This window comes from Equus caballus, chromosome 3 (genome assembly GCF_041296265.1).
Source record: "Equus caballus isolate H_3958 breed thoroughbred chromosome 3, TB-T2T, whole genome shotgun sequence".
NCBI classification, from domain to species: domain Eukaryota; kingdom Metazoa; phylum Chordata; class Mammalia; order Perissodactyla; family Equidae; genus Equus; species Equus caballus.
Window position 1 is genome coordinate 56,964 of NC_091686.1, and position 22,444 is coordinate 79,407.

At 43.8% G+C, this 22,444-nt stretch overlaps 1 protein-coding gene across 1 annotated transcript in view; it reads right to left on the reverse strand.

Annotated features, from left to right (window-relative positions):
• Positions 1-22,444, reverse strand: part of SHCBP1 (SHC binding and spindle associated 1) — a 69,336-nt gene that overhangs the window by 12,809 nt on the left and 34,083 nt on the right. The window contains exons 2-7 of the mRNA XM_005608237.4: positions 20,982-21,063; positions 11,361-11,781; positions 8,475-8,642; positions 8,189-8,304; positions 6,385-6,593; positions 1,869-1,961 (exon numbers count right to left, since the gene is read on the reverse strand). Of these exons, the coding sequence (XP_005608294.3) occupies positions 1,869-1,961; positions 6,385-6,593; positions 8,189-8,304; positions 8,475-8,642; positions 11,361-11,781; positions 20,982-20,984 (1,010 nt within the window). The 5' untranslated portion in view covers positions 20,985-21,063. The remainder of the gene's footprint in view (positions 1-1,868; positions 1,962-6,384; positions 6,594-8,188; positions 8,305-8,474; positions 8,643-11,360; positions 11,782-20,981; positions 21,064-22,444) is intronic.

A 22,444-nucleotide genomic window follows, 5' to 3' on the forward strand; every position in this document is an offset into this window, starting at 1 on the left:
TTTCTCCCCTAAGCCCCCCGGTACATAGTTGTATCTTCTTTGTTGTGGGTCCTTCTAGTTGTGGCATGTGGAACGCTGCCTCAGCATGGTTGATGAGCAGTGCCATGTCCGCGCCCAGGATTGGAACCAACGAAACACTGCGCCGCCTGCAGTGGAGCGTGCGAACTTAACCACTCGGCCACGGGGCCAGCCCCGGTCCGATTCCCTTTAAATCTTGCCTGTTGACAGCTCTACTCCTGTCTTAGCCCAGGGACCTTTATAAAGAATCTGCCTACGTTTGATAACATTCTAGTTTCTCTATCACGTGTCAAAGTTTCTTCTCAATAACTAAAAACAATTCCTCCCTTATGCTTTCCCATCTGCCAGTGATGTACAAGGTATGTGCATAAATCATTTCTTGCTGCTCAAACATGTAAGGCTGTCAAATCAGAATAGAGTTTTTTCCAAGTAAAGGTCAAATTTGCCGATACTTGATATTCACCCACCATCACATCTCACTTCAATCAAAACCAATCACTGCTCTTTAAGAGCAAGTGTATCAAAATTAGAAAATATGAAATTTGTTGAAATTATGGCATTTTATTGAATACACTCTGGGAAAATAGGAAATGCACAATGGAAAAATTGGAAAAGCTAAATAGAAATCACAACCAATTTATGAAGAGCTGAAATCAGACACACACAGTTCTAAACCAGGTAGAACCATTAAGCAGACTTCTCACATATTTTTCACTTTACTATTTAAACCAAGAGAAACTTACTAAGTCAAACTGGATTCCAAAATGTAGAGGGTTGCTGTCTTATCTCATGTAACCAAACCATCTTTCATACAGGGAAAAAAATTACCTTCTACAATTTTTTTTAGAGTGCAACTTCTAAGTGTATTTTTATTGCTGCACTGTCTGTTAAAAGACTACTCATGAATATAAGAAAAATTACCCGGGCTTCGAGCACCATCTAGTGGAGGCTGAATGCCACATTGAACAAAGTCAGTGCAGAACAACTATTTGGGTTGCATGGTTGATGTTTGGTATTTTTGTATGCAAGGGTTTTTTCCTACCAAGATACAATAAATTAGAAGAAGAATGTGTTTAGGTATTTTGAAAATTTTTATTCACCACTAATATTAACTATTTAGTATGTTCTCTATTTGTCAAATAAGATGTAAGGACAAGAACTTGACAAGACATCCTGAGATAAACCTGTTCACTTAGCCTAGTGTGTTTCACTGTAGGAACTTGCAGTAAAGCCATATATCTTTAAAAGTACTCTTTAAAAAAAGTCTTCTATAATTCAATTTAATTTCCCTGTTTTTCAAACGACTGTCTTTGAATTTAACACATTAGTTCAATTGAGTTTTACTCAGATTTACAAAAGTTGTATGTTTTTGAATTCTGGTTTTTTTTTTAAAGATTGGCACCTGAGCTAACAACTGCTGCCAATCTTCTTTTTTTTTTCCTGCTTTTTTCCCCAAATCCCCCCAATACATAGGTGTATATTTTAGTTGTGGGTTCTTCTAGTTGTGGCATGTGGGACGCCACCTCAGCGTGGCCTGACGAGTGGTGCCATGTCCACACCCAGGATCCGAACCAGCAAAACCCTGGGCCACAGAAGCAGAGCACGCGAACTTAACCACTCGGCCACAGGGCCAGCCCCATGAATTCTCTGCTTTTAGACTCAGTTTCTAAACACTAAAAGTAGGCTTCTATGCACTTGTACAAATTCCATATAGTAACTTGTTGATGGGTTGTACTATCTGTACATCAGTCTGTTTCAGTCTGGCCCCTGACGTATGTACACACACGGGTAAAGTTAAACCATGGGTAGCTATTTTTCCAACATGTGCAAAGTTACTAAGGAATACTTACAATCTCAATCGAGGTTCAACACATCTGACAAAATAATCGTACTCATCCTCCTCTTCTTCATCCCAACTCCTCCAAATGTTTTGGTAAAAAAACCTGAAAAGGAAAGCAGCATCATTCAAATTCAATCACTGGCTCAAAATGGTAGGGTGTTGGAGGAGTGACAGCTAACGAGTAAATCCAAACAATTCTACCAGCCACGGCGGAGAATGCTGCGGATTTGCTAGACGTGCTCGATAATCATGAGTCCTTCTTCAGATGGGAAACTTCTTTACAAGTTTCTCTACAACCCTGGTTCTGGTAGGACTGTCTTTTTATAAGAACTATTTATTGACCATCTGTAACCAGGTGGATGGTAGTGCCATTTGTTGAGACAGAAAAAACTAGGAGAGAAACAGGTCTGGGGTTGACAATAAAGAGTTCTGTTTTTGCCATGTTCCAGTTGAGATGCCTGTGTGACCTCCAAGTGGATGATGTCTGAGTGCAGAAGAACATATAGCCCAGAGCTCAAGGGAAGGGCCAGGGCAGGAGACACAAATCTGGGAGTTGCCAGCATGTCGATGGCATTAAAGCAAGAGATGAGATCATCTAGGGACATAATATAAAGCAGTAGTTCTCCACCCTGGCTGGACATTAGAGGCCCTGGGAAGCTGTTAAAATGGATTCCCAACCCTACCCCAGACAAATAAATCAGATTCTCTTGAGGCTGGCGGGGTGAGGGGGTGGCGCACAGCGGCCATGAGTGTGCAGGATCCATATTTTTTTTCAAAGTGCCCAAGTGATTTCACAAATTTTGTATTATAGAAAATTTCAAACATATACAAGAACAACTAGTATCATGAATATCATGGGCCCATCACTCAGCTTCAACAGTTATCAACTCACGGGCAATCTTATTTCCTCTCTACCCCATACCCCTTACTTCTCTGCTCCCCTCCCCTCACCATCCTGACATGGATTATTTTAAAGCAAATCTCAGACATCACATTTCATTCATAAATTTTTAGTATGTACCTCTAAACTAAATCTTTATACCAAAAAAAATGCTTTTAATTCCTTAATATCCAAATATCCAGTCAGTGTTCAGCTTTCCCTACTTGACTCTTTTGTTGCTGTTTTACACTTGGCTTGTTCAAATGAGGATCTAAACAATGGTCAGCCACTGCCTTTAATTAAATCACTTTCTTCTATAGATGATCCCTCCCGCTTTTTCTTCTTGCAATTTATGTAATAGTTTCCCACACTCTGAATTTTGTTGATTGCATCCCTATAGGGTCCTTTAACATGTTCTTCTGTTCCCTTTCTTTCTAGTAAACTGATAGTAAGATCTAGAGACTTGATCAGCTTTAGGAAAGCCTTTTTGGCAAGAATACTTCAAGGGAAGTATAATGTAATTCCATCAGGAAGCACATCATACCCGGTCACCTCTTTTGATGATGAGGTTAAGAACAATCAATGGATTAAATCAATGATCAATGGTGCTGTCAGCCTGATCCATCTACTACAAAGGTCCCCATTAGCTTTTTGCCAGTGGTTGTAGCCATTGATGATCATTGCCTTGAACCTTTATTTCATTACTGGTTGCAAAATACTGATTTTCTGATCCTATCATTCTTTCTTTATGTATTAGTTGGACTACTCCTATAAAGAAAATTCCAAGGTGATTCTATCATGCTTCCAATGCTGATTAGAAAGAGAAAAGAACAGACAGCCTAAAACTGATCCTTGGGTAACTCCAAACATTCTAAAGTTTGAGCATGAGAGGAAAAGCCAGCCAAAATGACTAAGAAAGCAAGCCAGTAACACACTATCAGAATGTTGGTGTCCCAGAAGCTGGAAGGAGAGTGTGTTAAGAAGATGGGAATGATTAGACAACTAGAATGTGACCAAGAGGTCAAGCAAGATGAGATCAGAGAAGTGACAACTGGATACAAGAACATGGAGGACTTTGGTGACCTTGAGCACAGTTTCAGGGGTGCTGCAGGGAAAGAAACATTACTGGAATGCCAGGAAATTCAGACTGTGACTATAAGTCTGTCAAGAAGTTCTGCTGCGAAAAGGAAGGAACAGTGAAAATGCAGCCATCTCTTAATTCTTGTAGGTTGGACTGCCGATCTCTTCACTTTCTAGAATCCATCTTTAACAAAACAAAACAAAACAAGAAGCTGAGCATGCCTTTACTGGATAAAGAAACTCTGCTGGCTCCTTGTTGCCCTCAGAATAAAGTCCAAATTCCTGAGCCTGCTGATAGTCCATGGATTCAGTCTGGCCCTAGAGCCTCTCTTGCCTCAGAACCCCTGCATGCAAACTCCTAATTTCACAAGCTCTTTCAAACCTCCATGTGGCATGCTGGTGAGGCTGCCAGAAGTGCCTTTCACCTTCTCCACCCGGGAAGCTGATATTCACATTTCATGAGCCAGCCCTGCTATCATCCTCAGCAGTACCACGTGGGGCATTCACAGATCATTCACATCTGCACCTCCTCCTGTGTGTATTCTCTCAAGACACAAACTTGGGAGTCAACCTTGACTTCTCCATATCCACTCATATCTCCTCATCCCTGATACCCACTCCACCACCAAGCCCTAGCCCTCCCACTTTCTTAGTGAGCCTGACTCTGTCCTCTCCGTGTCCCTCCTCGAGTCCACTCGCTTGCCTCTTAACTGGTCTCCCTACTCCATCTCCCTCCACTTGTTTTCCACACGGCAGCCAGAAGGAACCTTTGAAAACACAAAGCGGATCATATTCACCCTTGAATGAAAACCCTTCGATGGTTTCCCACTGCTCTTACTGACAAAAACGATTAATTGGCTAGCAGCCCTGCATCTTCTGATCCCTGACAAGCTCTCCACACCAGTTCCCTGAGTCTCTCTCATTACCGCCTGTGTTCCAGCCATGCTGGCCTCTCAGCTCCTTGAGCGCACTGAGCTCCTGAACCATCTGTTCCCTCCCCGACCCCTGCCAGAAGCCCTTTGACCTGCCAAGCTTCAGACTCAAGTTCAAATGTCATCTGTTCAGGCAATAACCACGTAACAGCAACCTGATTCAGTCTTAGAACACTGTAATTCTTCAGAGCACTCACTGCGGTTTCCAATCACGTATATATCTTTGTGCAATTATTTCATCCAGGGTCGTCTCCCACCTGTAGCCTTACAGCTCCCTGGTGATGGTGACCATGTCTGTTCCATGCACCAGTCAAATTTAACCCTCAACTCAGAACCACCACTCAAGTATTTATTGAATAAATGAACAAATGAAAACCCTCACAATTTGACCTTTCCTGTGCACTGACCTCAAAATGAAGAATAAATTTAGCCAAGCTCTCCTTCAAATAACACCACTACTAATTCCAGATACTTGTCTTTCTGCAACTTCTATACACATAAGAGATTAGTTCTTTGATTCCTGATTCCCTAAACTCATCAATTATTCCTTTATCTTCAAATGCTTCAATTGACGGATTACTGTCAGTGAGAGAAACATAAGGGAGTTATTTCAGTCTGGACAGAAGTCAGTTCTTTAGATTTATATTGCTTGGCCTACTATTGAACATCTAGGGTTAAATGTTCTGACATACAATTAAAAATTTTCAATGAGATGTCTTGGAAGCAGGACCCAAGACACTATGCTTCTTTGTAGAGCATTCAAATTAAGCTCAGCAAAACTAGGTGAACTCACTAATGGTATAGAAACAGGAAAGTACTTTTTAAACTAGAAAACACCAAGGAATATTATTAACACGATCATTATATTATTCAGTCTTCCAGCTCCTGGAGGAACGTAAGTCCATTTTTAAACAGCCAAAAGTAAGCCTTTCTTAGTGAGCAGATTTATAAACAGAAGATCCAAAGGAACTATCTATATCAGCAACTATGACAGAAGATTTATCTGAAAAACTGAAAAAAGTACCTATAAATTCAGGTATGGGCTTTCTTTCTCACTGAAGGGACAAGGGGTGCACTTATGCAAGTGGAAATCAGTTATGTCAAAAAAGGATGAAAGGCAGGAGCACATCCCCTAAGGATCCTGGAAGGGGCCTGAGAAAACGCCTTCTTAGGCCAGACGCATCCTTGAAAACAACGTGTGCAGGCCTTATCAGCGCACAGGTCATGGTCCACCACCTCTTCACTCCTTCCCTTTCCTCTCATATGCAAGTACATCAGCCATAAGCCTTAGCATCCAGAACTTTTAAGATAGTTTCTAAATATATATAAACCAAATTAAGAATCCTCTATCCTTTGTTAACATTTGGGGACAATGAGTGAAAGCTATACAGGAACTCTTTGTAATATTTTTTTCAACTTTTCTGTAACTCTGAAATTATCTCAAAAGGAAAACTTCAACCATCTTCAAATTTTTTTTAATTTAGAAAAGACTCTCCTGTCTTTGAATATTTTAAAATACTGCAATGACCACGTTTACAGTTTGAATTTCAAATCTAGGTATAATACAGACCAGAATTACTGCATTTCGTCCAAAGTTTCTGGCCTCAGGTTATTTTTATCAACTCTCTTCCTACCTGACATGCTCAATTGCAAGTGCTGTCTGGTCAAATACTCCGGAATCATCAAAAACCACCCACAGCTCCTGCAGGGGCAGCCGATGCTCCTTCAGCTCGAGGAGCTCTTGCATACACTCCAAGGTAAAAGTGCTCACTGGAGAGTCACAGAGGTATGGGTCAGCGAGGCTCACCACCGCCTTCAAGGCCGCATAGTCCACATCTATGACCTGAAATTTAAAATAGTGCGACTTAACACACGGAAATCAAAATTAAGACACACAGAGGAAACACTACTTACAGCCTGATTTTTTTAAAGCATGAAATGGGAGGAGGGAGCCTTCTTCTTACCCACATGGAACTTAACGTTGTAATCGGGGAGACAAACAGGATTGTGATGAGTATGTGACAGAGAATAACTAGCAGAGGTAGTGGTCTGGTTTTGCTGGGATGGTCAGGGGAAGTCACTTCGGAGCTGCGATGAAAAAGGTGAAAAGGAAACAGCTGTCTGAAGAACAGGAAGGTGCGGGAGGCCCTAAGGCAGAGACAAGCTCAGCAGCTGGAGGGGCAGAAAGGCAGTGCTTCCTGCTGGAATCAAAGGAAGGAAATGGGAGTGGGGGCAGCAGGAGATGAGGTGAGAGAGGGGGGCAAGGAGACCAGGCTGTGAAGGGATGGAAGGAGCTTGGATTTTATGTGTTCTCCAGCACAACGAGAAGCCACAAAGCCAATGCCAGGCCTTTGGTAAATCCAATGTATTAGAGGTTTTAAGCAGAGGAAATGGCACATTTCTCTTTAAAACAACCTTGACTGCTTTTAGAGAACTGATGGGCTGGCGGACACAACAACAATGACATTATCATAACCAAACTAACAGGCCCGAACTGCAACCAGAGATATCTGCATAATCCAAAATTTAAACATCACAAGGAGCAGCTGCAACTCAGCCTCGTCCATCATCACTGCAGTATGGGATGGCGTTTTCTGAAGAAGCTGCAGGAGCAACTTGTATTCACACTCCCTAGTTTAACATTTTAGTTTAACAGGTTTTTTTGTGGTCCAGTTAACAAACACCGAGAAAAAATTCACAGCTGTAAGTAAAGTGCAAATTTAATGTAAAAGGCCCAGTCAGTTGAAAAATAAGATCGTTTTTACTTTCTGCAGTTGGACACATTATCAAGAGATTAACCACATATCTACAAATTTGTTAGGCAAAAATAGATTAATTTTAAAATGCCTATTTGGTTTGAGCTACAACTAGAAGGTTAAAAATTAATTGAAAGTCAGCTGACTTCATAATTAGGCCTCTTTATTTTTAAGATTTTTTTGTTTTTTCCTTTTTCTCCCCAAAGCCCCGTGGTACACAGTTGCACATTTCTAGTTGTGGATCCTTCTAGTTGTGGCATGTGGGACGCCCCCTCGGCATGGCTTGATGAGCCGGTGCCATGTGTGCGCCCAGGATCCGAACTGGCAAAACCCTAGGCCACTTGCAGCAGAGCGTGTGAACTTAACCACCTGGACACGGGGCGGCCCTAGGCCTCTTTACTTTTTAAATGGCATCAAATACCTCCTCCATGTCATAGGTTTATAATCCATTTCCCCTTGTCAAAGGACACTGAAACTTAAACCACCTCAATTCTCTGGTAGCTCCTCAGCTGCCTTTAAAATTTGCAGCACATGTCATACACCATGGCAGTTAGATGTGAAAAACATGCTGTTTTCAATTAGCTTATAAACTTTCATTAAAAATAAGCACTTTGGCTACAAAAGTCTGAAGGAATGTCCTTTTAGCTAAAGACAAATGTCTTAACAACAGAATTAAATTTACCTCAACCAGAACCTCGAACACATTAGTGTGCCAGACTGCCCGCCATCCAGACGACTCAAGGACCTTCTCCAAGAACTCAGCTGTGAACTCTCTGACCTCAGAGGCCTTGCAGTCAGCTACAAAAAATCAGACACAGTAAGAATGGAGAGTGCATAAAGCAGAGAGAAGTTAATAAACCCACTTAAATCCACTTTCTCAGAACCAAGAGCTGGCAGTCTAAAGGACTGAGTTAGACAATCTACTTGTAAACTAAAGATAAAAGAAGCAAAAAAGAGAACTGACTCACCTAGAATGTAATCTTGGTAGGCTCTGAATCGCTCATAGAACAAAAGATGACTTGTTTGGAACACTTCTGGGAAGTGAGTTGTTCCTTCTGGCACAAAACTTTGTAACCGGGTACCTGGCTTATCCTGATTGCTACAATCACTGCATGAATCTTCATCTTGGAAGAAAGCTAAGAAAACAACAAAAATAAGCCGGCTCAACTATCCCAGACACCTGCAGTGCTTACAGACCGCTCCTATGTTCACGTCCTTGCTTAGAAACTCCAAGCAAAACATAAACAAGGATTTGGGCATGATGCTTCCCTTACCTCTATTGTTGTCAGAACAAACCAGGTTTCCAAACTGAAAAATCTCTCAGAATCCAAGCTCTACTTCAAAATAAGAACTTACAGTCTTTCACAGGTCAGGTTTTTGGTGTTGTCTGTGAAGTTTTTCAGGGAGGCAGAGCAAGAGGGTTGTTTTCTATTTCAGTGGAAATCACCCACGTTCTCCTTCACAGGATCAGCTATGATTCTAACTACAGCTAGCAACTTACAATAGTCAAATAGCTCAGTCTTTTTTCCCCAAAACAATTGCACAAAGCTGCATTAAAGTAAGGAGCTCTTCCCTATACTCCCTCTCAAACGAGTTGAAGCCTCCCTCTATTTCTACATGTCCGTCAACGGCCCCTCAATAAACAGGGATGAGAGAGTCTCAACAACGCCTAAGGTTTACCTCACTAAAGCTTCTAGGCTCCTCCTCACTAATTTCAGTGACTGTACCTAAGGAAAAGATTAGAAAATGCTAATCACATTTGGTTTGGGCTGTATGTAATTATGTTTCATAAGGCTTCAAAATCATAAGATGTGATTCAGCCAGTGGCATGTCTAATTTTGTGTAATATGATGTTTTTAATCGACAAAACTATTAAATAAACAGTGGTGAGGGTAGCACTCAGACTGGCAAAGTAGTTTCCATAGGTGGTTTCAGGGAGGGCATCTGACACTATAATAGCAGCAATCTTTCTCTCCCCCCACCTCTTACAGTTTCTCCTTCCTTCAACTTCTTTGCCCCTGTTCAGCCACCAGAATTACTTGACCCAACAGATGACCAAAGGGTACTCATGGGGCTACGACTCACAAACACCAACGCACATGAGCCCCAGAGCACAGCAACACCTTACTGGCTTTGTGACAATCTCTCTATGCCTCAGTTTCCTCACCCATAAAGGGAAGGTAAAATAGTATGCCTACTTCAAATAAATTAAGAGAATTAAATAATTTGTTAATCACTTACAACAGTACCCATCACACAGTATACATAAATGTTTGTTAAAGAAGTAATAACTTCACCTCACACCCATTAGGATGGCTATTATCAAAAAAACAAGAAAAACTATCAAGAAAACAAGTGTTGGCAAGGATGCAGAGAAACCGGAACCCTTGTGCACTGCTGACAGGCAAGCAAGATGGTACAACTGCTGTGGAAAACAATATGGTGGTTCCTCAAAAACTTAAAAATAAAATTACCATATGACCCAGCAATTCCACTTCTGGGTACATACTCCAAAGAACTGAAAGCTGGGTCTCCAAGAGATACTTGTACACCCATGTTCATTGCAGCATTGTTCACAACAGCTAAAACATGAAGCAACACAAGTGTCCATCGACGGATGAATGGATAAGCAACATGTGGTATATCCGTACAACAGAATATCATTCAACCTTAAAAAGGAAGGAAATTCCGCAACATGCTACAACATGATGAACCTCGAAGATATGCTAAGATAAATAAGCCAGTCACAGAAAGACAAATACCGTATGATTTCACTCATACGAGGTACTTAGAGTAGTCAGAATCATAAAGACAGGAAGTATGACGGTGGTTGCCAGGGCCTGGGGGAGGCGGAAGGCGAGCTGTCCTGCACCGGGTGTAGAGCTTCAGTCTACAAGATGAAAAGAGTTACGGGATTGAATTGTGATGATGGCTACACAACAACGTAAATGTATTTCATACCACTGAACTGCACACTTAAAAATGATTAAGAGGGTAAATTTTATGTTATGTGTATTTTAACACAATAAAAAAAGAAGAAAAGAAAGAATACCTTACTTCAGCACCATTCTTTACAGCCACTTTGAAAGTATCCCTTTTTCACACATTATTTCACTTCATCTTCAGCACTCCGTAGGACCATTGGCTCTGTTTTCCAGATAGGAAAACTGAAGCCAAGTGACTTCTGCCAGGTCACAAGAGGGGTTGGTAGTGTAATTAAGTCACAATCATGTTTTCTCTCTGTCAAGACTCTTTCCGCTACACAACGCAACTGGAAATGTTAAACTAAAAACCTGAACCAGCTTAAAATATCAAGAAAAATAAATAAATAGTGGGATCTCCGTAAATAGGCAGAAAGGACTGAGAACTAGACCTGGGTTCTATTTTTAGCCTTTGTCCAAAGTTGGCTCCCCCAGCTTCGAGCCTGTCACCCCTCCCTGCTCAGCGCAGTTATCTATAGGCCAAGGGTTCCGGTTTCTTCTCTTTCGAGAAAGCGGAGTGTGGTTCAGGATCTCCTTCGAGACGCGGAGGAAAAAGACGAGCCCCTCTCCACCAATCACGGCGCCCAAGCCTCCGGGAGCGCCCCGACAGCGGGCTGGGAGCTCCTGGCCCGGTCCCAGCCCCTCGGGCTCCAGGAAGCGGAGGCCAGACCGGGCGGGGAGAGGCGGGAGTTGCCCGGTGCCTCCCGACGCTGACGTCACGAGAGCGGCTGGGGCCTCGCACGGCCACCGCGTCCCCCGGCCGGCGGGTCCGAAGGCCTCAGACAGGCGCCCGCGGAGGCACCCGGCGCCGCAGGCCGCGCGGACACCGGCCGCCGCAGGAGGAGCTCCGCGGCCGGCAGGGCGGGTGCTCACCTTTCTCGAGGGGCGCCGGCTCCTCCTCGGCCGCCCGGCCTCTGCGCTCCGGCCCCGGTGCCATCGCCTCCGACCGCAGCCAGCCATCCGCCAGCTCCCCGCCAGCCATTTCAAATTTCCGCGGGCGGTGCCTCGCCCCGCGACGTGATGACGCGGGCGCTTCTGATTGGACACTGCGCAGAGGTTCTCGGACCAATGAGAGGAAGGCTTGAGCTGCCCGTCTCCACACGACCCCGCCCCCTGCAGCCTCTGCCAACCCGGGGCCGGGCCTGGCGTCGCCTGCCAGCTGGCGGTCCGCTGCTCTCCTCCCCGCTCTTGGTCTTGGGTTTGCTGGAGGCCGGTGGACACAGTTGAACTGGGCCATAATTTTAGATGATTTCCAAAAAACGAACAAGCCACGCCTGGAAATGGCGTTGTTAACCTAAAAATGGCCAAAGTGAAAGGCAGTGGAGTATTTATTTGGGGGTCAAAGAATTGCAATTCCAGGAGCACAGATTCAGGTAGAAACCCAAATATTGTCCTGATTACAGGAGAGGGGTTTAGGGTTTTTATGGGGAAAAGGGAGGATAGGGTGAGCTGTATTAAAGAAGAGTTCATTGGTGCTGGGTAAGGTCAGGCTAGGTTTATAGTTCATAGATTGGCCTGGGTTCCATCTTCAGACAAAAGGCCAGACTTGTACTTCATTGACTGGCTAGTGATGGGCCCCCGGCAAAGTCAAGTTTCATCAGCCCTTACAAACAAGATACCCTTGCCCTTACTGACTTCTTTGGAATGTTGGTGGTTTGGTCCAGTTTGGAAGACAAAGAAAACAAGATGTACAAGGTAATTCCTCTGAAATGGCTGCTCTGGCTGTATTTTAACCTATGTCAATGTTTATTCATTACTTGCTCGGATTATATCAGAAGTTCCTAGGGGCCAGCCCTGTGGCTGAGTGGTTAAGTTTGTGCGCTCCACTTCAGGGGCCCAGAATTTCGCCGGTTCAGATCCTGGGTGCAGACATGGCACCGCTCATCAGGCCATGCTGAGGCGGCATCCCACCTAGTAGAGGTAGAAGGACCCGCAACTAGAATATACAACTATATTCTGTATTCAACTATATTATACATTCTGAGGGGCTTTGGGGAAAAGAAGAAAAAAAACTTGATAAAAATAATCCATAACCAATCTATAAATGAAAATTTGGGTGAGTTTATTCTGAGCCAAAATGTGAGGACCATGGCCCAGGGCCTTCTTTACCAAAGGAAGGAAGGGCACCAAAGAAATGAGGTGTACAGAGTGGTGATATACCCCCAAAGAGGATGTTTCACATATGATTGAGATGTCCCTTTTACGACAGTCACGAGACTGCTCTGTTGGCACAGTGATTGATGGACATAGCAGGTGGCGGGTCTGTTGTCTCGAGCTGGGTGGTCACAGGTGAGCACAGCAATCAGTTCCTAGCCTAGCGAAAGATACTTATCCTTAAGGAATTGCCAATGTGGGGGAAGTTGCACCTTTATCTTAAGACCATTTGTTCTTGTCTTTGGGACACAGCAAATACTTCAGCAGATATACAACACATGCTCAACGGCCATGTCAAGCCCTTTTGGAAAAACAAGGTCAGGCCAAATTAGGTTTACACCAGATGGCTTCCTCATATACTCCAATATATCCTATTGCTGGCTATTTCTATTTGTCAAAACAATTGGCAACAGATGTTAGCTCAGGGGCAATCTTTAAAAAAAAAAGTTATGAAAAAAAAAAGTTCCTAGAGTTCCCCTGAGTGGGGTCCCTCAGGAGCACCTTTCTTGGTTTCCTGCCGCCCGCCATCCTAAGGAAAGAGGTTTTTCCTTCTTCCTTTCCAATCCCTCCATTCGTGGCCCATCACAACCTTCTACCTGCCCTAAGGTGGGATGGCACCCATTAGTCCCAGTCTTTTTTATATCTTCACTCTCTCTCTCGCTACTAGGTTCTTATACTGTTTCTATATACGGGCTCAAATCTAACTGTCCTCCCCAAAACCTCCCAAAGCCCATTTGCAATCTTGAGATGCTGCCCTCACGCACCTTCTCTCCGGCTCACTTGGAGCTCCCTCCAGAGGCTGGCCTCCCTGTCCCGCCGTCTGCTGCCCTCCGCCCTCCACCCTACTGCAGCACTGACCCAGCACCCACCTCAGACGCTCCTCCCTAGCCTCTGGGCCCTCACTCTGCTGGTCCTCCTTCCTGCCCTCATTCCTCTTCCTCCCCCTCAGATTCCCTAAACCTAGGGGGTTCCCAAGGGCATATCCTGAGTCCACCTTCCTCAGGAGGTAACATAGTGAGTGAAGAAGGCCGAGTGCAGACCGTGGCAATCACTGTGAGCACGCAGGAAAGCAGATTTGCTCGCTCATGTGACCAAAATTAAACATGTAGAGTATAGGCTGTGTGCCAGACACTGTTCCAGGTTCTAGGGAAACGGGCAAACAAGACAGACCAGGTCTCTGCCTGTGTGGAGTTCACAGCCTAGTAGGATGCACAATGAACAAGCAAAAAGTCAATTAACAAGCAAGATTCAATTGTGAAAAATACTAAAAACGAAATAAAATTCAGTCTTGTGACAGAGAACGATAAGTGGGGAGGTTCAGATTTTTATGCAAAAATGCTTGATTTTACACTATTAGATACTATTTTTTTAAAGAACTTAAACTCTATGCAACTGAGAAAAACCTTATTTTCCAGACCAAATTTGGCCTACTGCCCACTGGACTACAACCTGTGTTCTAAGTCCCAACTACCCAAAGTATAGTCCAGGGACCAGGAACTTGTGAGAAATGCAGAGTCTTTCCCCTACTCCAGATCTGCTGGATGATCAGAATCTGCATTTCAACAAGATCCCCAGTCCCCAAGCGACATCATTCACATTTGATATAAAGGCCTTCAGACCCGACTTCTCTCCTAAAGCTAGATCAGTTTTCATCTTTCAGGAAACTTGACCTAAAATTCTTGCCCATAATTCACGTTCATTATGCTGTAAAGCCAAACTCAAGGGCTGCCCATCCTTCAGCTTCTCTTACTCTCATCTCATTCCATCCTCCCTGCCACAGCCGCATTATCTCCCATTCAGGCTGTTGAGATGGCATTTGGGAATTGATCCCATCAACCCTCTCATGCTTCCAGAATAAATTGCTCCCCTCTTGCTGCTCCTAGTACAGGGGTCTCAAATGTAATGCCAAGAATGGCCAGACAGATGACATAAAGAGAGAAGTGGGCACTGGTCATGACTCCTCTGGAAAATGGTGGGTATGAACCCAGTGGTGCTATGTTGGTTTTCCAAGAGAATCCAGAAATCCAGATTTTTATAGGAAATCTCCCACATTAAAATGTTGGCAACTTGTCTCTAAAAATGTAAACACTGTGCCAGCCAAATAAAATATATCTATAGACCACCAGTTTGCAACTTCTGAGACCTAGTCTACTCATGACATTGAGTCAGATGCTGTGGGTTCTTTGAAGGCAAGTATGTCATCATCTTTGTCTTTGTATTGCTGGCACCTACTACTAAACTTCACTTAGTAAAGGGACAAACTAAATTAATACTGGTTCTTTTACATTTAAGGTGATACTATGATGTCATTAGCCAAAGGCTCAGGTTTAGAGTCAAGTGTTCAGGGGCCTTGGCCATTTCTGTTGCTGCTACCCAGAGGCCTCCTAGAACCACAGATTCATCACTGGTACCATTACGTAAATCAGTGTCAGTGAAAGCTCTTGTATATGGGGCCTTCTGCCCCCAAACCAACTCACAAGCTCCCCCCAAGGAAAGAAACACCCTCTAAGGTGGTGATTCATTGTGTAGCCAAGGGCTTTGGTCCCCTGGGAGACAGGGGTCTACTATTGTCCAGCTACCCAACTACAGAAGGTGACTGCATGTGCATATGAGTGAGCTTCTGAGAGCAGGCGTGGACCAGGACAGACAGTACAAATTCTGAACATCAGAGAAGGGTAAGGAGGGCCCGAGATGCTGGGAGAGGGCCCACCTGAGAGACTTGTCCCTGTATGAGCTCCACGTGGTCCCAGGGTGGGCAGTAGCCCATGGTGGCCACTCTGCTGCAGGAAGAGAGAGATGCTAGGTCTCTGCTATGTCAATGGGCCTCCCATTGACAAAAATAAAAACAAGGAAAGCCAGATCTGAGTCTTGGCTGTATTCTCCACTAAAGGGCAGCTTAAACTTTCAGAAGAAAATAAATCTTTAGCGCTTGATAAAGCATTAAGGAGCCCTTCCAGTAAGTTTCCTCTTGGGCCTCCAGCCCCTGTGTGAGGCTCTGGGGATGAGAAGGGAACAGATAAACTGAGCTCTTGCCTCTTGAAGCTCACAGTCCAGTGGGAGGAGAGACATATTAAATACAAGAACATGCAATGAATGTAGAGTCAGAACCTGGAACAATTGCCATCAAGGAGAGAGAATCCCAGGCAGAGGGCTGTTTGCATTGGAGGCCATGGGAAGACCTCTCTGAGAAGAGGATGCTGCACTAAAATCTTGAGGATAAGACAGAAGCAACCATTGGTGGGAGGTGGCAGGGGATTCAGGAAGAAGGGAGAAATCTAAGAAGGAGAGGGGGTGATCAAGGAAGAGGGGAGCTCCAGCTCTAGAGGCCCTGAGGCAGGAAAGATTTTGATGTGTTCCAGAAGAAGAAAGAGTCCTTGAGGCTTCAGAGCACAGAGTATGAGGGAGGAAGAGGTTGGAGATAAAGCTGCTGGGGTAACAAGACCTTGAAGGCCGTCCTTCGTTAAAAGTTCAAATTTTATTCAACACGTAATGAGATACCATTGATGAGCTTCAAGGAAGAAGAGGCGACTTGACTGATGCTCTTGCCAGAGCTTTCTGCCTGCCATATGGAGCATGCATTGCCGAGGGACTGTCCATTTGGCTACATTTGCCTCTAGCCTGCATAGATTATGTAAAACTAACAGGAACACCCCACATTTGACTAGTGCTCTCCAGTTTACAAAAGTCATTTCATTTGATCTCCAGCCCTTGCCTCATGTCTTTCTCCTTTGCCAGCTTTGCTATGAGATGTTTTCCTAGAGGAAATATGTCCAGTGAATTCTCATGTCACCTAAATTTAGAGGGATCTGTAAATGGGGAGTCTGGACTCTAACCAAGTCTGCTGAACTTCTAGTTCAGGGCTCTTTTAGTTTTGACTTTAGCCATATGGTACAAATATATATTACTTGATATGTATAGATAAATATAAATATATTTACACATATATTTTTTATTTTATTTATTTACTTATATTTGTCTACACATATCAAGTAAAAGTGATGCTCAAGTACTGATCTTCCAAACTCTGCAGAGAGCAGGTCAGGCATTTAACTCGCCATGTGTCTAGACATATGTAGTCCAGGGAACTGGTCCAGGACAGAACTGAAAATTCTTAAGAAGGTAGAGGAGAGGACAAAAGAGTTAGTGCCAATCATCTTCCCTCTCACCCCAACCCTTGGACACCCCTAGACCTGCACAGCCCAGTGTTTATGCTTATATTAACCAACTGTAAGAACACAAGTCAATACTTCTGCTTCCATCAATAACTGGTATTGGGAAAACTGGACAGCCACACGCAAAATAATGAAAGTAGACCATTATCTTACACCAAACACAAAAATTAACCTAAAATGGATTAAAGACTTGAATGTCAGACCTGAAACCATGGAACTTCTAGAAGAAAACATAGGCAGTATGCTCTTCGACATCAGTGTTAGCAGCATATTTTCAAGTACCATGTCTGACCAGGCAAGAGAAACAATAGAAAAAATAAACAAATGGGACTACATCAAACTAAAAAGCTTCTGCACAGCAAAGGAAACCATCAACAAAATGGAAAGACAACCTAACAATTGGGAGAAGATATTTTCAAACTATATGTCTGATAAAGGGTTAATATCCAAAATGTACAAAGAACTCATTCATCTCCACAGCAAAAAAACTAACCACCCAATTAAGAAATGGGCAAAAGATCTGAACAGACATTTCTCCAAAGAAGATATACAGATGTCCAACAGGCACATGAAAAGATGTTCAATATCATTAACTATCAGGGAAATGCAAGTCAAAACTACAGTGAGGTATCACCTTACTCCAGAAAGGCTATAATTAACAAGACAGGAAACAAGTGTTGGAGAGGATGTGGAGAGAAGGGAACCCTCGTACACTGCTGGTGGGAGTGAAAACTGGTGCAGCCACTATGGAAAACAGTGTGGAGATTCCTCAGAAAATTAAGAATAGATCTACCATATGATCCAGCTATTCCACTGCTGGGTATTTATCCAAAGAACGTGAAAATACAAATGCGTAAAGATACGTCACCCCTATGTTCATTGCAGCATTCTTCACAATAGCCAAGACTTGGAAACAACCTAGGTGCCCATCAAGGGAGGAATGGGTAAAGAAGATGTGGTATATATACACAATGGGATAATACTCAGCCATAAGAAACGATGAATTCTGGCCATTTGTGACAACACGGATGGACCTTGAGTGTATTATGCTAAGCAAAATAAGTCAGAGGGAGAAAGCCAAATATACTGCATGATCTCACTCATAAGTTGGAGATAAAAACAGTGACGGGGGGCCAGCCCAGTGGCACAGTGGTTAAGTGCACACATTCTGCTTCAGTGGCCTGGGGTTTGCTGGTTCGGATCCCAGGTGCAGACATGGCACCACTTGTCAGGCCATGCGGTGGCAGAAGCCCCACATATAAAGTGGAGGAAGATGGGCATGGATGTTAGCTCAGTGCCAGCCTTCCTCAGCAAAAAGAGGAGCATTGGTGGCAGATGTTAGCTCAGGGCTAATCTTCCTCAAAAACAAACAGACGAAAAACAGCGAAAGTGGCCAGCCCTGTGGCCAAGCGGTTAAGTTCGTGTGCTCCACTTTGGTGGCCAGGGTTTCCCTGGTTCAGATCCTGGGCACGGACATGGCACCGCTCATCAGGCCATGCTGAGGCGGTGTCCCACATAGCAGAACTAGAAAGACTTGCAACTAGAATATACAACTACCTACTGGGGGGCTTTGCGGAGAACAAAAGAAGGAAGAAAAAAAAAGGATTGGCAACAGATGTTAGCTCAGGTGCCAATCTTTTTTTTAAAAAAAACCCCAAAAAATGACAAACAAACACAAAGCAACAAAGATTGGATTAATGATTACCAGAGGGGAAGGTGGGAGGGAGGAGGGCAAAAGGGGTGATTAGGCGCATGTGTGTGGCGATGGATGGAAATTAGTCTTTTGGTGGTGAACATGATGTAATCTGCACAGAAATCAAAATATAATGATGTACACCTGAAATTTATAAAATGTTATAAGCCAGTTACTGCAATAATTAATTAATTAATTTAAAAAATTTTTAAATACTTTTGCTTCCAGCTATAATGAGCAACGAGGACTAAATTAACCTTCTCACCATAAACAACTAGAAAACTGGACAGAGTATATGAAACAACAGTTTTCAAACCACAGACATGGCAGGACTGTGATCCCTGAGACAAGGGAAACAGATAACGGGTCCTGTAATCACCTTGGCTCTCTGCCTGGAGGCAGCTCCCAGACTCTAGTGCAAGGAGGGGGATTTGAGCAGAGCACAGCATCCCACTGAGCTGCAGAAAAAGGGTCAGAGTTTGGTGAGACAGAGGTGGCTGGTCTTTTGAGGAAGGAGGACCAGGAGAAAGATGTGATCACAAAAAGAGCTCCAGAAATCTGCAGAGAGCTCCCCTCCTGACTGTTCTTGAATACTGAGCCACATGTGCACAGGCTGGAACTCCAGGAGGCTGGGCCAAGAAGCTGTAAGTTAAACAAGAGCCAAAACTCTCGCAGGCCTGGGAGACATCGGAGTTCAGACCAGCCAGAGAGGGGACTCCTCATAAGGACTAGTATCTAGAATATATAAAGAATTCTTAAAACTCCACAGTAAAAAACAAACAAAAAAAACAATTAGAAAATGGGCAAGAGCCATGAACACACATTTCCTCGAGGAAGATATACAAATAGCCTGACAAATTGAAATGGCAAGCAATAGGATATATTGGAGTATATGAGGAAGCCATTTGGTATAAACCTAATTCGGCCTGACTTTGTTTTTTCCAAAAGGGCCTGACTGTGGCCATTGAGCATGCATTGTATATCTGCTTAGACATTTCCTATGACAAGAACAAAGGCCCTTGAGATAAAGGTGCAACTTCCCTCCCCCTCCCAACATTGGTGTCTCCTTAAAGATTAAGCATCTTTCCTTAGGCAAGGAACTGATTGCAGCACTCACCTGTGACCACCCAGCTCAAGGCAACAGACCTGCCACCCTCCTGTGTTCACCAAGACAGCAGACCTATCTGCTGTTTCCATCAATTGCTGTGCCAACAGAGCAGCCTCGTGACTATGGTAAAAGGGACATTTCAATCATATGTGAAACATCCTCTTTGAGGGTATATAACCACCCTGTATACCCCCACTTCTTTGGAGTGCTCTGTTCCTTTGTGGAAAGACTCTCCAGGGTTATAAACCTCACATTTTAGCTCCGAAAAAACTCACCCAAATTTTCATTTATAGATTGGTTATGGATTATTTTCGTCAACAAGCCAATAAGCCAATAAAAAGATCCTTGAGTGACGTGGGGCACATACCTACCTCACAGAGGCCTGGCACATAGTAAGCATTCAATAATTGCCCACTACTGTCATTTTTACCATGATTTCAAGCCCAAGGCACAAGACTGGCTTTCAAAAAATTAGTCAAGCCCCAATTTGAAGGAAGATTCTAGCCACAGGGCCTTTGGTTCAACACTGTGATGCTGGTGTCCTGGAGTAGCCATTGCCAAGAATGATGACCTTGAGTTCAGGGAACATGGTTTGACCTGTGACATATCTAAGCTCGTGTGATAATGAGGATGGAGATGAGTCTGACCAGACGGACCTGCTGCATGAGTTTCTGTCAAACCCAGACTGCTGACCTCTCTACCCCTGTTGCCTGTCGCTGCCTCAGCCATCCTTTCAGGCCTAGCCCTACACCCTCCCGGAAGCCCACTCTGGCTCCTCCAGCCCCCAGGATCCCTCCCTGCTGTGAGGTTCTCAGCCCTGGCAGTCCATATCTCAGCACTGGGCCTTCCATTGCCCCGTGAACCAGTCCCCAAGTGCCTCAGGCCAGAACAACAGCTCCCCCATCCCCTTGGCTCATTGATATCTTCTGGCGCAGAGCATCCAGAAGGCACTGACTAAATAACTCATTCTTGATGGATTGATTCATTGATCAATTGCTGAACCAGAGGCCAAAAACAATAAGAAGAACTAAACTAATGATAAAAGCCTCAGGGATTTTGGAATCATACAGTATCTCCTCTTGTGCCTGGCTTATCAATTCGTGATTATGAACTAGATTTATATGTATCAACATAGATACATCCTAGAAGCAGTGTTGAATAAAAATAACAAATTGCAGATGATATGCTAAACCTACTGGAGTAGTCATTAGTGCTATCTACCAATTATTTCCAGTTCTCCCAGGTACAAGATCCCACACTCCTTGGAGTTAGGTGAGGCCATGTGACTTGCTCTGGCAAAAAAAAAATGTGAGAAGTGACATGACTCACCTCTGGGTGGAAGCTTTAAGAGACAGTATACAACTCACCATTTTCTTCTTCTTCCTGCCTTGGTCTCCATCAGCCTGAGTCCCTCAGTGACACCAATAAACAGATTCCCATTGTAGACTCCTGTCAAACATGTGTTGAAGTGAGAAATAAATGTGTGTTAAGGTAATGGAATTTTGGAATTATTTGTTACCACAGCAGAGCCTAGCCCATCCTGACTGATACATGCACAGACACCAATAGATATGTTTTCTGAAGACAAAATTTATTTTTAAAGTATATTTAATAGGCAACTTATAAAACTGGTAACAGGAGTGAGACATGAGATTAGGGGTGGCAATCAAAAGAGACTTTACATATAAAATGATCTACTTTTAGAAGTAGAATGGAATATATTTAATTTTATGTTAAAAAATTACAAAACAACTTGGTTATGCCCTCTCATATCTTCACCACGTCCTTTCTTTGACTGGGAGCCAGGTAACTGCTATGACAGGATAAAGACCACATTCTTGTCCATTCACTTGCTCAGCCCTCAGGGTTCTATGTTCATTTGGGGCCAAGAGTATTCCTAGCCCACTGTAACAGGCAGGCCCAGCTAATGACAGTAGCAAGGAGAGGGCTCTGTGCAGAGAAGTATTTATGCAGGCCAAACAGCCCCCTCATCATTGGAGACAGCAATGTTGCTGTGGGTCCCTGAGAGGGGCCTCTCTCGGGCTCAGGACCCATCAGGGATTAGGGAGGGCGTGAGTTCTTGCTGGGCATGATATCAGTCATATGGTGGCTGTATGTTTACTCTCTGTTCAACATCTCTTTGGGAAACCATCCCTCACCCTTGCTCAGTCCATCCACTTTGGGGATGGACACATGACCCAGGCCAAGCCAATCAGGAAACTCCATGCCCCTGGCCATAGTAATTGGCTCAGGGATGGGCACATGACCAAAGCTGGGCAGTCAAAATTCTCCCCAGGACTTTTGCTGAAACACCCAGAAAGAGGAGTTTCTCTTTTCACTGGGACCACCAGCTATGAGGATGATGTAAGTCTAACATGCCAGAGTCACCTTTGCCAGCACATAGGAGAGTCTGCTTGAATAAGATGACACAGAAGAAAACAAAGCCAAGAACTAGAGAAAAAGAGAAGATTCCTGTTGACAATAGTTCATTCCTCGGGTCCATCTGCACCTAAGACAGATACCCACACACACAAACACACACACATACACACATGCACAAACATACATGTGCACAAACACACACACTCATGTGCACAAAAACATATGCACACATGCACACATGCGCAACACCCACATGGATCTTTTCAATTTCATGAGTGAAAAAATTCCACTTTTTATGTTGTTTAAACTAATTGAATTGGGTTTCTGCCACTTGCAAACAAAGGGGTCTGTCCTGATTCATCCCATGCTCCATTTTTTTTTATTAAGATTATGATACATTACAACCTTGTGAGATTTCAGTTGTACATTATTGTTAGTCATGTTGTGG